This window comes from Piliocolobus tephrosceles, chromosome 8 (genome assembly GCF_002776525.5).
Source record: "Piliocolobus tephrosceles isolate RC106 chromosome 8, ASM277652v3, whole genome shotgun sequence".
In the NCBI taxonomy this organism is placed as follows: domain Eukaryota; kingdom Metazoa; phylum Chordata; class Mammalia; order Primates; family Cercopithecidae; genus Piliocolobus; species Piliocolobus tephrosceles.
Genome location: NC_045441.1, coordinates 99,830,676 through 99,845,625, shown reverse-complemented (window position 1 = coordinate 99,845,625; position 14,950 = coordinate 99,830,676). Strand labels below are relative to the sequence as shown.

Sequence of the window (14,950 nt, the reverse complement as noted above, 5' to 3'; positions counted from 1 at the left end):
GAATAGAAGTGGTGAGAGAGGGCACCCTTGTCTTAGGCCGATTTTCAAGGAATGAGTCCAGTTTTGGCACACAGTTGGCTGTGGATTTGTCATGGATGGCTCTTACTATTTTGAGGTATGTTCCTTTGATACCTAATTTATTGAGAATTTTTAACATGAGGAAGTGTTAAATTTTATCAGAAGCCTTTTCTGGGTCTTCTGAGATAATCATGTGGTTTCTGCCTTTAGCTCTGTTTTTGTGATGAATCACATTTATTGATTTGCATATGTTGAACCAGTCTTGTGTCCCGGGGATGCAGCCTACTTGATTGGCCTGAAGTTTTCTTTTTTTGTTGTGTCTCTGCCAAGTTTTGGTATCAAGATGATGCTGGCCTCATAGAATGAGGGTTGGGGAGGAGTCCCTCTTCCTCAATTTTTTGGAGTAGTTTCTGTAGGAATGGTACCAGCTCTTCTTTGTACATGTGGTAAAATTCGGCTGTGAATCCATCAGACCTCAGACTTTTTTTAGTTAGTCAGCAATTCATTACTGATTCAATCTCGAAACTCATTACTAGTCTGTTCAGGGAATCAGTTTCTTCCTGGCTCAGTCTTGGGAGGGTGTATGCGTCCAGGAATGTATCCATCTCTTCTAGGTTTTCAACTTTTTGTGTATAGAGGTGTTCATAGTAGTTTCTAATTTTTTTTTTTCCTGTAGAGTCAGTAGTAACATTTTCTTCTTCATTTCTAGTTGTGTTTATTTGATCTTCTCTCTTTTCTTCTTTATTAGTCTAGCTAGTGGCCTATTTTATTAATTTTTTTACAAAAAACCCACTCCTGGATTCATTGATCTTCTGAATGGTTTTCATGTCTCTGTTTTCCTCATTTCAGCTCTGATTTCTGTTACGTCTCATCTTCTGCTAACTTTGTGGTTGATTTGTTCATGCTTTTCTAATTCTTTAAGTTGTAAAGTTAGGTTGTTAATTTGAGATTTTTTGGCTTTTTGATGTCAGCATTTAGTACTATGAATTTCCCTCTTAACACTGCCTTAGCTGTGTCCCAGTGATTGTGATATGTTGTATCATTGTTCTCGTTATTTTCAAAGAACTGTTTTTGTTTTGTTTTTTTTTTTTTGAGGTGGAGTCTTACTGTGTCACCCAGGCTGGAGTGCAGTGGCGTGATCTTGGCTGACTGTTGCCTCCACCTCCTGGGTTCAAGCGATTCTCCTGCCTCAGCCTCCTGAGTAGCTGGGATTATAGGCCCACACCACCCCTACGCCCAGCTAATCTTTGTATTTTTTTTAGTAGAGACAGGGTTTCACCATGTTGGCCAGGTTGGTCTCCAGCTCCTAACCTCAAGTGATCTACCTGCCTCAGCCTCCCTAAGTGCTGGGATTACAGGCATGAGCCATCACGCCCAGCCCAAAGAACTTCTTGACTTCTGCCTTAATTTCATGTATTTACCCAAAAGTCATTCAGGAGCAAGTTGTTTAATTTCCACGTAATTGCAGGGTTTTGAGCGATTTTCGGTCTTCTATTTTTAGGTACTGTGGTCTGAGAGTGTGTTTCATATGATTGTGGTTCTTTTACATTTGTTGAGGATTGTTTTATGTCCAGTTATGAGGTCAATATTAGTGTATATGACGTGGTGATGAGAAGAATGTGTATTCTGTTGTTTTGGGTTGGAGAGTTCTGTAAAGGTCTATCAGTTGCATTTGGTCCAGTGTTGCGTTTAGGTCCTGAATATCTTTGTTAATTTTCTGCCTTGATGATCTGTCTAATACTGTCAGTGGAATGTTGAAGTCTCCCACCGTTATTGTGTGGGAGTCTTCGAAGGTCTTTAAGACTTCTTTTTTTTTTTTTTTTTTTTTGAGATGGAGTCTCACTCTGTCACCCAGGCTGGAGTGCAGTGGCGCCATCTCAGCTCACTGGAAGCTCCGCCTCCTCGGTTCACGCCATTCTCCTGCCTCAGCCTCCTGAGTAGCTGGGACTACAGGCACCCACCATCGCGCCCGGCTAATTTTTTGTATTTTTGGTAGAGACAGGGTTTCACCGTGTTAGCCAGGATGGCTATCCTGACCTCGTGATCTACCCGCCTTGGCTTCCCAAAGTGCTGGGACTACAGGCATGAGCCACTGCACCCAGCCGAGACCTCTTTGAAGGTCTCTAAGAACTTGCTTTACGAATCTGGGTGCTCCTGTATTGGGTCCATATATATATATAAGATTGTTAAATCGTCTTGATGAGTTGAACCCTTACCGTTATGTAATGCCCTTCTTTGTCTTTTTTGATGTTTGTTGGCTTGAAATCTGTTTTGTCTGAAATTAGGACTGCAACCCCTGCTTTTTTCTGTTTTTCATGTGCCTGGTATATTTTCCTCCATCCCTTTATTTTGAGCCTGTGAGTGTCATTACATGTGAGATGGGTTTCTGGGGGTGATCTCACTGTTCCTTCCGAAAATTGGAGGCAGCAGAGGAGGGGTAGTGGTTGTGGCCAAGGGTCGTTTGCTTGTCTCCTGGGGACTCCACCCCAGACAGATGCATGTTAGCAATCACTCAGTGCAATCAGCGGAGGTGGGGAGGGTCTGAGCTGTGGGCCTAGTAGGGAGGGTCTGTGCTGTCGGCCCAAGCCAGGGGTTCCCTTGGTGACAAGCAGTGGGGTGAGGGGCAGGGAGACGTGTGGGAGACAGACTGGCTTCCTCTCCTTGGGTTGACTGCAGCTTGTTGGAGGTGTGGATAACGTACTTAGGGTCTTTGCTCTTTCATTAATCCAGGGGTGACAAGGGCAGTTCCACTGCAGGGGCAGTGGCAAAGAGGCTCTCTAGCTGCCGCTGGAGGCTCTGCGCTTGGAGTTGCTGAGTTGCCTCTGGCTTGATAGCTCTGGCTGGGGATGGCTAGAGGCCCAGGCCTGCCCGGTGAAGAGATTTGGGAACAAGTAACCATGTAACAGTCTGGCCACTTTTCCGTAGGGCTGCTGCAGTATGCTTGGGGCCCGCTCCAGTCCCTACTAGACTCGCATTTTCCAGTGCTTGGAGTTATCACCGGTGAAAGCACTTTTCTGAGCAGTGGGGTTTCCCCTGGCTCTATATTGCTCCCAGGTGGGCTGTTGTCCTGTTTTGCTTTTCTTCATTCTGTGTCAGTCAGGTTGTTTCCTTGATTAGTCCCTATCCAACTAGGTTTCTGGATGTTTCAATTGAAGGTGTTGTATTTACTCACCTCTTCTGTTCCTCTCCATGAGAGCCACGTATACTAGCTGCTTCTAATCGGCCGTATTGGCCTCTCCCACATGGGAAATATGGGAAATGTCAAAAGATCAATCTAGGCTGGGCACAGTGGCTTATGCCTGTAATTCCAGCACTTTGGGAGGCTGAGGTGAGCAGATTGCTTGAGCTCAGGAGTTGGGGACCAGCCTAGGCAACATGGTGAAACCCTGTTTCTACAAAAAATACAAAAATTAGCTGGATGTGGTGGTGTGCATCCATAGTTCCAGCTATTTGGGGAGCTAAGGCAAGGGGATGATTTCAGCCTGAAGGAATTGAGGCTGCAGTGAGCCGTGTTCGTGCTATTGCACTCCAGCCTAAATGACAATGTGAGACCCTTTCTCAAAAAAGGAAAGACCAGTCTCTATTTTAAAAATATGTGAAGCACAGAACAGTAAAGTGAATTCTACCAAAAAAAAAACTGTATTTGGAACTCACTATGACATAGGACTGTATAACTTCTGATTACCAATATTTAAGAGGAGATGGTTTTTGTTCAAAAGTGATCTGAACTGTCCCAGTTAGATCAATGATGAATGCCTCTCAGAAGGGAGCCAAAACAAGCTGATTTTTGAAGGCTTATTCTATAATAACAGTGGTCACATACTTTTAATTTAGTTGGTGAGCTGCAACTAGTGCCTACAGATAACACATTAGACATTAATAGCTGAAAGTTAGTTCCCAAATAGATATGTTTTTACTAATTTGCTTAAATACTAGTGAGCCAAACTGTTTCTTCAACTAGATAGGTTGCCATGAGTATGAAGCATTATTTTAAGGTGCCTAACATCGTCCTTATTTTTTTTCCCAGTTGCTTTGGTGACTCCATTTCGGCTCAGTGTATACAACAGTCATTTGAGATTCATGTATACAGCAGTCAGTTGAGATTCCAGTGAAAATTATTCTCCATATATAGCAGTACAGGCGTATGGAGCACTGCTGCTTTTATTTAAATTATTGCCTCCATGGCAATCATTTTCCTACTTTGTAGAATCTTGTGATTAGTAATTCTGTAATGTCATGTCATTTCGTATGTAAATGGCTTATGTGAAATATGCAGTGGAGTTGGATTAGTCAAGAAGCAGGAATTGCCTTTATTTTAGGGCCAGCCCCCAGGGATAACAATTAGAAAAACAATAGTGAAAACCTGACCCTTCAAGCCCTCCATACCTATTCCTATGTAAAAGCAATAAATAAAGTTTACCTTCAAGTCCAATTTATATGTAGTAGGGTTACAGACTCCCCTGCTATTTAAAGAGTAATTATGGGCTGGGCATGGTGGCTCACGACTATAATCCCAGCACTTTCAGAGGCCGAGGCAGGCAGATCACTTGAAGTCAGGAGTTCGAGACCAGCCTGGCCTACATGGTGAAACCCCGTCTCTACTAAAAATACAAAAATTAGCCCGGCATGGTGGCAGGCAGCTGTAATCCAAGCTACTCAGGAGACTGAGTCAGGAGAATCGCTTGAACCCTGGAGGCGGAGGTTGCAGTGAGCTGAGATCGAGCCACTGCACTCCATCCAGGCTGAGTGACAGAGTGAGATCCTGTCTCAAATAAATTAAATAAATAAATAAGTAAGTAAAGGGTAATCATCAACATGGTTTCTTGGTATTTGAAATTCATTTAAAAAGACTGATGTGTTTCTTTCCAAATTAAAGCTTAAAATGTAAATGTCTGATTGACATAGAACATTGATTAAAATTGTTGCAGTCAATGTAAAGTGAGTCATATCTGATTTCAGTTTTGAGGAGGGAAGGGAAGGCAGTGAAAGAAGAACTCTACATCATTGAAGTGATAGATGAGCCCCTTTGTGGAAGGGAGAGCACTCACACAAAAGATTCGTGGCATGAAGATTACCATTCACTTCTCAGTTATGCATATGTTTAATTCATCTATTTATATATATTTGGCCACAAACCAAGTCTGAACGAATTAAAGAGAGCTGAAATTAAGTATCTTTTCTAATCACAATGGTATGAAACTAGACATCATTAATAGGAGAAATGTTGGAAATTTTGCAAATATGTGAAACTTAAACAACATGCTCCTGAACAACCAATGGATCAAAGGAGAAATCAAAAATATCTGGGACAAATGAAAATGGAAACAAAATGCATTTTGTTTAAACAAGGAAGTAAAAGATCTATACACTGGAAACTATAAAACGTTAATGAAAGAAATCAACAAAGACACAAATAAATGGAAAGATATTCCGTGTTCATGAATTGAAAGAATATTGTTAAAAGGTCCATACTACCCAAACCAGCCTTCAGATTTAATGCAATCTCTACCAAAATTCCAATGTCATTTTTCACAGAAATAGAAAAAAAATCCTAAAATTCATGTGGAACTACCAAAATCTCTGAATAGCCAAGGCAATCTTGAGCAAAAATAAAGCTAGAGGTATCACACTACCTAATTTTAAACTATATTACAGAGCTATATGATGATTAAAATGGCATGGTGCGCTGGCTTTGACCGATGAAACAAAACAGAGAGCCCAGAAATGAGCTCACACATTTACAGTCAATTGATTTTCGACAGAGATGCCAGGAACACACAGTGGAATAAGGACAGTTCCTTCAATAAATATATATTAGTAAAACTGGATATCCACATGCAGAGAAGGAAATTGGACCTTTATCTCACACCATATGTGAAAATCAAATTAAAATAGATTAAAAACTTAAAAGTAACACCTGAAACTAAAACAAATTAAAGAAAACAGGAAAATCTGAGGAATAACTTTTTTGGATTTCATCCCAAGAGCTCAGACTACGAAGCAAAAATAGACAAATGTGATTACATTTATCTAAAAAGCTTCTGAACAGCAAAGAAAACAAGAGTGGAGTGACAACCTCTGGATTGGGGAAAATATTTACAAGCCATACATCTGATATGGGGATTAACATCCCAAATATATAAGGAACTCAAATCAATAACAAGAAAACAACCTGATTTAAACATAGGCAAAGGACCTGAATAGACATTTCTCAAAAGAAGACATACAAATGGCCAACAGATATGTGAAAAAATATTCAACATCACTAATCGTCAGGGGAATGCAAATTAAAACCACATTGAGATCTCACACCTGTCAGAATGACTTATCAAAAAGATGAAATATACCAAGTGTGAAAGACAATGTACAGAAAAGGGAACCCTTGTATACTGTGGTTGGAATGTAAATTAGACAGCCATTATGGAAAACTGTATGAATGTTTCTCAAAAACCTAAAAATAGAACTACCACATGATCCAGCAGTCCCACTTCTGGGTACATAACCTAAGAACTTGAAATCAGTATGTCAGAAAGATATATGCACTTCCATGTTCGCTGCAGCATTACTTAAAATAGCCAAGTTATGGAATCAATCTAGATGTCCACCAACATTTAGACTGGCAAATGGATAAGGAAAATATGGTACACATACACAATGGAATACCATCCAGCCTTCAGAAAGACAGGAATTCTGTTAATTGCAACAACATAGATGAACCTAGAGAACATTATGCTAACTGAAGTAAGCCAGACACAGAAAGACAAATACCACATGACCTCACATATCTGTTGTCTAAAACAATCGAACGCATAGAAACAGAGTAGAATGGCAGTTAGCAGCAGCTAGGGAGTGGAGGGAATAGAGAGATGTTGGTCAAAGGGTACAAAGTTGTAGTTAGGAGGAATAAATGATAAGTATTTAAGGTGATGGGTATGCTGATTACCTTGATTCAGTCATCCACACTGTATACATATAACATTACTGTGTATCCCCTTATTATATATTATTATGATTCATCAAAAGTAAACATTAAAAAATGAAAAAGATTGGCACCATTTTCGGGGAGGGAGACTTCTTTTATTTGTTTGTTTTTGCAGCCTGGCCTTGTGGAGTGACAAACCTAGAATAAAGGTAGGCTATGCAGTTGTCTGAATCTGGCAAAACCAAACTCCACACGAAGATGGCCATCGTTTACTAAGGCTCCCCTGTACCCAAGCGCCACTCCACTATGTGATGATACTGCAAACAAAAATGTTCCACCATGCACCCTTTGGCAGCCTTTCTGTTGTTGGCACAGTCTTATACCTGTATGCAATCCCTTCCTGCTGGAACATAGGCCTGCTTTTTCTATCTCTATCTGCTTCTGGAAGTGACAGATCTCTGGTTAGCATCCTATTTATAGCAACCACTGCTGTATTTGAAGTAAGTTCAACTCATTCTCTTGCTCTAAGCATTTTAGTCATACCTGTTGTTCTTCTATAGACTATCACCAATATCTCTACGTCATTCTCAGAATATGGAAACACTTAACTCGCTTTTTGAAAAAGATTCAGCATGATGTAGCCAGTGATCTCATTTATTAGAAAATATCAGGTGTTAGCTAGTTTTGGCATATCTCTTTCCTATAAATATTTCACATTCTTTTAATATATTCTTTAAAGAGCAATTATAAACATTTATAAATTATAAATAGTATTTCGTGGAGCATCAGCTGGTATCATTTGTTGATCCAAATTAAAGCCTTTCCAAACCTCATCATCTGGAGGAAAAATTGCATACCATGTGTACTGTTACATAACCATTTCCACAGTCAGAATTCTGTTGGACTGATCTGATTAAATAGCACAAGAGCAGAGAGATCTTTGCCAAGAATTTGTATAGGAAAAGCAGCATTTTCTGCCATTGCAAAGTATAAAATGCTATTTCAGGATCCATTATTGATACCTTCATTTACCAGGCAAACATGTGAGTGGATGGAGAGTTGAGAGACTGGGAGGGACTTTGAGAGGCCAGAGAGTAGAACTTCATCCAAGACAGATGGTTGTCTATTTCATTCTCAATAATCTTTAGGTAAATGGATTCTAAAATTCCTTCAGTAATCCTCCTGGCATCTAAACCACTTTTTAAAATGTAATTTTTAAACATTGTTTTCTGCTAACACTTATCACAAAATAATGTCTTTTATACTATTAAGGGAAAAAATTACAAAGGATTGAAATAGCAGCATTGGTGGGGTAAGGGGTACAAAATCCAAGAGTGTAATTTAGTGCATCGGTGTTAAAAAGGGCTGCTTTTTCTTTTACAGGTCGTTATCCAGCTCAGGAAAACCTGATGTTCCTTGTTCTCTGTACATGAAGGAGCTACAAGGTTTCATTGCCAGAGTTATGAGTGACTATTTTAAACAGTTCGAATGCTTAGAGTTTGTCTTTGACAACACTGAGGCTATTGCCCAAAGAGCAATTGAACTTTTTATCCGCCATGCCAGTCTCATAAGACCTCTTGGTGAAGGTGGGAAAATGCGACTTGCTGCTGATTTTGCACAGGTACATTGATGAATTACTACAAAAGAAAAAAATGTTTTGGCCTATTATCCATTAAATGAATTAATTATTTTAAATGAAATTTAATATCTATTAAATGAAAGACTATGTTTTCGTCAGTGTTTTTAAAGAGTTGCAGCACAAAGAAAAGTAAGCCCACTTAAGCATAAATGGCTTAAAAAAAAAAAAAAAAAAAAAAGGAGAAGTTTAAAGATACTTTTATACCAGGTATATTTTTCTTTGTATTTAACAAAATAATTATCCCTCTCTTTGGTATTTCAAGGTTAAGGTGAAATACTCATTCCACAGGAAAGCAGCACTTCCCATTTTTACTTAATATGGAATTTTCTCACTATTTTACTGTCAAAATAGGTCAAACCTTGCTGGCCAATAATGTAGGCAATGAAATCATATTTCAAACAGTAAAAAGAGACCGCTTGTTGCCCTGTCACCATTCCAAGGCAGTTTTCCCATTCATTTAAATGCACAGTAGGCCAGGTAGACATAGAGTCTGATTATTTGTTCTCTCTCTATCAGGTAGAGTACAGTTCTTCTCTGTGGCTAGCCTTGAAATCATTTCAAGCTATCCAATGTGTGTGAGAGATAGAGTGACATTAAAATAGCAAAACATTATCAGCTCTTATAGAAAGCGTTTTCTTTGTCCTTTAGACAGTTTTTTTAAAGCCTTTCAGTAGTATCAGAGGCAATGAAGAAAAACCCCAAACATGCTTTCATTAAAAGATTCAGAAACAAAGATGATTGTTATTTTTGTATAGCATACCAAGGGTAAAATCTTTTATTTTATTTTATTTATTTATTTATTTTTTGAGACGGAGTCTTGCTCTGTCGCCCAGGTTGGAGTGCAGTGGCACGATCTCGGCTCACTGCAACCTCCGCCTCCTGGGTTCAAGTGATTCCTGTGCCTCAGCCTCCTCAGTAGCTGAAACTACAGGCGTGCGCCACCACGCCCGGGTAATTTTTGTATTTTTAGTACCGACAGGGTTTAACCATATTGGCCAAGCTGGTCTCAAACTCCTGACCTCGTGATCCACCCGCCTCGGCCTCCCAAAGTGTTGGGATTACAGATGTGATCCACCACACCCAGCCGGGTAAAATCATTTTTAAGCCTTTCAAAGCTATTAGCTTTACTAGTCTAAATAGTTACTGAAATGAATTCTTCATAGCAGTTTGCCAGATCCTCCCTGCTTATAAAGATAAATGTTAATGTCAGTATTTATTCTTGTGTGTATCTGGGAGTGTGTCTTGCTTCATTATTTCTGCATGGAGGAAAGGACTTGGACAGACTGCTTGTATCAGGTCAGTGGTTGTCAGGTGCTCACGCAGACTTGATACACTTTCAAAAAAGGAACAGGTAACACAAACCTAAACTTTCAAGAGCCTGGTTCATTGCAAATTAACTGATGCAGCAGTTAGTCATTTTCATTTCCAGATAACATTCCTGGGGCCATTAGACCATAGAAATAAGCCTTCATTTGGAAAATATGCTTATAGTAGCCACAGCATAAAAACAGAAATTAAATGTTACCGTTAATATGGCTCTTTTTACCTTTTACATTTTATGAACTTCATTCTTAGGCACCCGTACATTTTATTTGTTTTACAGATACACTTAGCTTAAAGAAAATTATTTGTCAATAGTGTCTTATTTGTCCCTTACTGGGGTTTCAGATTGCTTATTAAAAATCTGGTGATGTACTAGAACCTCCTCTTATTTGTTTTAAAAAAAAAACGAAAGTGTAAACTATACTCAGATGGTCTCTGTTCTCCTCTTCCCCTTTCCTCCTTAATTTTGTTTTTCTTTTTGTTTCATCTTCTTTCCCTGGACTCTCTCCCCTACCAGCTTATTTGCATTCTGCTCCAGCTGGTTCTTGAGTCACTTTCCTGGAGGCAGCACTTCAAGTCCAATTAGAGTGGCAGCCGAGCAGGAGATGGCCAAAACGAGAGTGCTGTAGGAGAGAGGCTTGTTTTTATTTTTTTATTTTAACATGTTCCCTTATGGGTCGTGAAAGATGGAAAGTATTGTCCTTTAACCCTTGCTGTTGCGGCTAACAGCTGCTCAAAATGCATAGCATCCAGTGGCAGGGGTGAGCTTCCACCTTCCAAAAAACTGCATTATTCAAAATGTTATTTGGCATCGTTTTTTCTTAAGACATGTTGTTCAATAAGCCAAACTTTTCTGGGTCCCTTCCCTTAAGGTAAATTAAACCCATCAGTCATTATTACTAACTTATGCTCAAAAGCCTCTGTTTTCTGTTCTTTAAATATAGAAGAAGCATTAAAACACACAGCATTTACTCAGTGTTAAACCCTGCAGTGACATTAGGTTGCGGCAGGCAGTGTGGTATTGAAAAGCAGATTCCTTTGTTCACCCCTGTACAGTGTGTCCCAGTTTCAAAACATCCTGGCACTCACCTTGGGGATGGCTCCAGTCCTGTGGATCATGGGTACAGCAAAGATAGGCGGAGGCACTATCATAATTAATCAGATCTGTGATCAGTATCTGGCAAATACTGTTCTACTGTTATATCATGATCTCTCCCACCCACTTTTTAAATTAAAATTTGAATTTCGAGTTTTACTTCATTTGGTTTGGTTTCCTGCCACAGTTGCAATTATGTGTTGTACGTCAGCTTTCAGTATCACATTTGGTTGGACGGGTTTTTCGGGGTCAGTCAAAACGTTTAAATAGCATTACCCTAACATTTATATTCATGATAGGCATCAACTGGGGACTAGAGGGCTTTTCAACTGCCTTATTATTGAAAGTTCTATCCATATTCAAAATTAAAGCCATTGAGGTCACTGAAATCAAAAATACACAAATACTCCATGGGTTTAAAAATTGTTCTTGTGATAAAAGTGCCTGCAATTCTAGTTAAATAACAAAAAGAGAAAGCTCAAGAAGGGACCTGTAGACCAGGTTTGGGAATACTGGTTATTTGCCATAAAGTCCAATTGCAAAGACAGATAATGACGTATTTTAAGGATTTCTTTAAGAATCCTAACTTCTCCTCACTGGCACCAGTGCAGGAAAGAGAAAGTAGTCGCAGGGTGCCATCTGGAGGGATCATGGTGAGGGAAGTACCTGACATCCAGCCCCCTTAGGAATCCAGGTCATGGGTATGAAGTGGTTTCCTACAGGTAATTAATTCCCTGCTGTGACCACATGGTCTCAGTGCCCACACTGATCACACAGCAGTTCTGAAATCACTAAACCTGTCCACAACACTGGGGTTCTGATTCTGAATCTCTTGGGGTCTTGTCCACAGTGTCCTCTGAAGCACATACTCCCCCTCCACCCCTCAGTTTATTTTCTTACCTGAAGGAAAGAGTGGCTGTTGAAGTTGGTATTAAATTATTTAGTGGTACTTCTAGCAGTTTCTATTTATAGGTCTTCTGGTGCCCTTTAAGTATACATTTACATCTATTTCACTTTGTGCCTAAAAATATTAATTTAGAAAAGAAAACAAGACAATCAAAATTCTAATTTTTGTTCTAATTCCTATTGCCTTTTCTTCTCCTGAGCAATGTCAGGGCAGGAGTGCCCTAGGAGTATCCAAAGAAGCCCTGTGGTTAACCAAATGTCTGTGGTAGGGAAGGAACAGCTATGTAATTAGTTCACCGTGCCTGCAGCTGACCGTTCATTCTCTCCAAACGGGGGCTGGAGAGAAGCAGTTGCACATGCCACTTTTGTATCCACTGCTAATGGCAGAGTCACCTCCTCTTAACAGAACACTCTTGCCCTTTAAAACATGGCCTTTATTATTTAATGGAATTCTGGAAGAAGAAAACGATTTACAATATCCTAGAGGTCCTTTATGGATAAAAATTTTATTTTAAACATTTAACATTTTGAAATTGTCCTATGGCATAGAAATCTTTTACATAATCATACATTTTACAGCAATTCGAGGTCATATTTTCTCATATTGTAACTTTTTCCTAGCCATTTATTTGTTTTAACATTTGGTCCTGCTCAAGTGCTAAGGCAAAGGTTGTCTTTGAAGACAGTGATTCCACTTAGAGTAGGTTGAGAAATTGACAAAAACACTTCATGAAAAATATATAATTTCAGTATGTAAAAAACCATTATATACATAAAGTTAGGTATTTGAATGGAATTATCATATCAAAGATATAATGATAGTCACATTTTTCCTTTGTGCTCAGTGTAAAGTAAGTGACACATATGGAAAGAAACCAGAAATTCCTACCCAGTGAAGAAATGAAACAGGTTCCAAAGAACAGCCTATCACCTACTATCTTTTGAGTTGGGCACACTGGCTTACAACTGTTCTGTGTTGCATTGTTGGCAAGAATCCTTTTTCTTCCTTAAATTTTTATCTTTTTTTTTTTTTTTTTTTTTTTTGAGACGGAGTCTTGCTCTGTCGCCCAGGCTGGAGTGCAGTGGCCGGATCTCAGCTCACTGCAACCTCCGCCTCCCGGGTTCAGGCCATTCTCCTGCCTCAGCCTCCCGAATAGCTGGGACTACAGGCGCCCGCCACCTCGCCCGGCTAATTTTTTGTATTTTTAGTAGAGACGGGGTTTCACCATGTTAGCCAGGATGGTCTCGATCTCCTGACCTCATGATCCGCCCATCTCGGCCTCCCAAAGTGCTGGGATTACAGGCTTGAGCCACCGCGCCCGGCCCTAAATTTTTATCTTTATATTTATTTATGATTCTTCATTTTATAGAGTTTCCCAACCATGTAAGGTTTCCTTCTAGGACATACAGTATGCAATCCATGTCTTTAGTATGTTACAAGAGAAATTAACCTGGTTACTATTGATCCTCAAGACCATCCCAAGGAAGCTGCCTCCAACTCTCTCTTGACACTAAGGTCATAAGTTTGATATAGCATTTGTCATTTTGCTTAATAACAATCATTATGTGTGTATGTATGCATGTTTATATATGTATATGTGGACATATACACAAATACTTTTGATTTTGTTGATAATAATCATATTGTTTGAATAAATAAATATCTCTTTGTTCATTAAATTTGAGAATTTAGTGATGGCAAGACAGTCTAGTCATCTAATCATCTTATCCCCATGCCTAGCGTGGTACCTAGCACTAAGGCAATCAAAGTGTCTCTCAAATGAATGATCAACTGGGTCTCTATAGTGTACCCATGGCAAGGAGATTTTAAGCAATTTTTTGTAAGAGTGGCCAGCAGGACAGAAGCCTTACATCATATGTGCTTCTTGAAGAAAGGTGCTGTACTACCAGGGAGCAGCCTATTCTCAACCATTTTCTAAACCATTCTTTACCAGAGTGCTATTTATAGCAAGAGTGGAGAAGCAGTCTATCACCTGAGTAGCATATATGCGAAAAGTTTGCATATGCACTTGGTGGAAAAGAACAGGTAGCCTAATTAATGACAGGCAGAATTTCCAGTCAAAGGAGGAAAATAAAGAGAAGTGAAACCAAGATTTGCTAAATTCTCCAGTTAGGTAGCATATTAATTTATTAATAATTGAAAAGAGAAAAATTTTTAAACACTGATAATAATTGCTGACAATTAACAGCACTTTTTGTATGCTCTGCACATAAAGCTTTGTGGAATTATCTTTTAATTTGCATTATTCTGTTAGGTAGATACTATTATCTCCATTTTGTAGATGAGAGACCTGAGACTTAAAGAGGTTAAATAACTTGTCCAGGGTCACAGACTAGTAACTAGTATCAGCATTTGGAATGCTGATATAGATGTGCTACTGAAAGCTCCAGAGTTAGTCCTTTTAATTACTTGAGCCACACTAACTGATAAAAATTGTCATCATTTATATTGAATGTAAAAAGACTTGTAATGCCTGAAGTATAGGCATGCAGTCTTGAAAATTTTCCTTTTCCTTATTTTTCAATGGATAAATGATCTAAACTTTTTCCTTTTATATAACAAAAATTTTTTTTTTTTTTAACTTTCATGAAGGAATTGTCTCATCTTGGGCCCTCTCAGTAAATAAATGCAAAAATTATGTAAGTGCTTGCCTTTTAAATAAATTTAGTTGGCTTTCACAATTTGCCTTACGGTCCAGATAAAATTAGGTTTACTGCAAGCTACAACTTTCTGCGATCCAGGTCTCTCCCATATTCTCCTAATGATTCCAACATTAAAACAATGGAGTATCTTTTAATATTTCAGATGGAGTTGGCTGTGGGTCCATTCTGTAGACGAGTATCTGATTTAGGAAAGTCCTATCGAATGCTGAGATCATTCAGGTAAGACCGAATTCTTTGTTCATACATTCATATCCTCCAGGCAAATAAATCCTTTCTTTCTGTGCAGGTTGAACCTCAAAAAATTGCCAATATTCAACCATTTTTGATCTACAACAATGGCAGTTACATGATTTCATCTTAG

At 39.0% G+C, this 14,950-nt stretch overlaps 1 protein-coding gene across 4 annotated transcripts in view; it reads left to right on the top strand.

Annotated features, from left to right (window-relative positions):
* COG5 (component of oligomeric golgi complex 5) overlaps positions 1-14,950 on the top strand; it is a 371,971-nt gene that overhangs the window by 329,420 nt on the left and 27,601 nt on the right. For all 4 annotated transcript variants that reach the window (XM_023183076.2, XM_031936064.1, XM_023183075.2 and 1 more), the window contains 2 exons: positions 8,324-8,561; positions 14,732-14,808. In XM_023183076.2, coding sequence (XP_023038844.1) covers positions 8,324-8,561; positions 14,732-14,808 — 315 coding nt within the window. The remainder of the gene's footprint in view (positions 1-8,323; positions 8,562-14,731; positions 14,809-14,950) is intronic.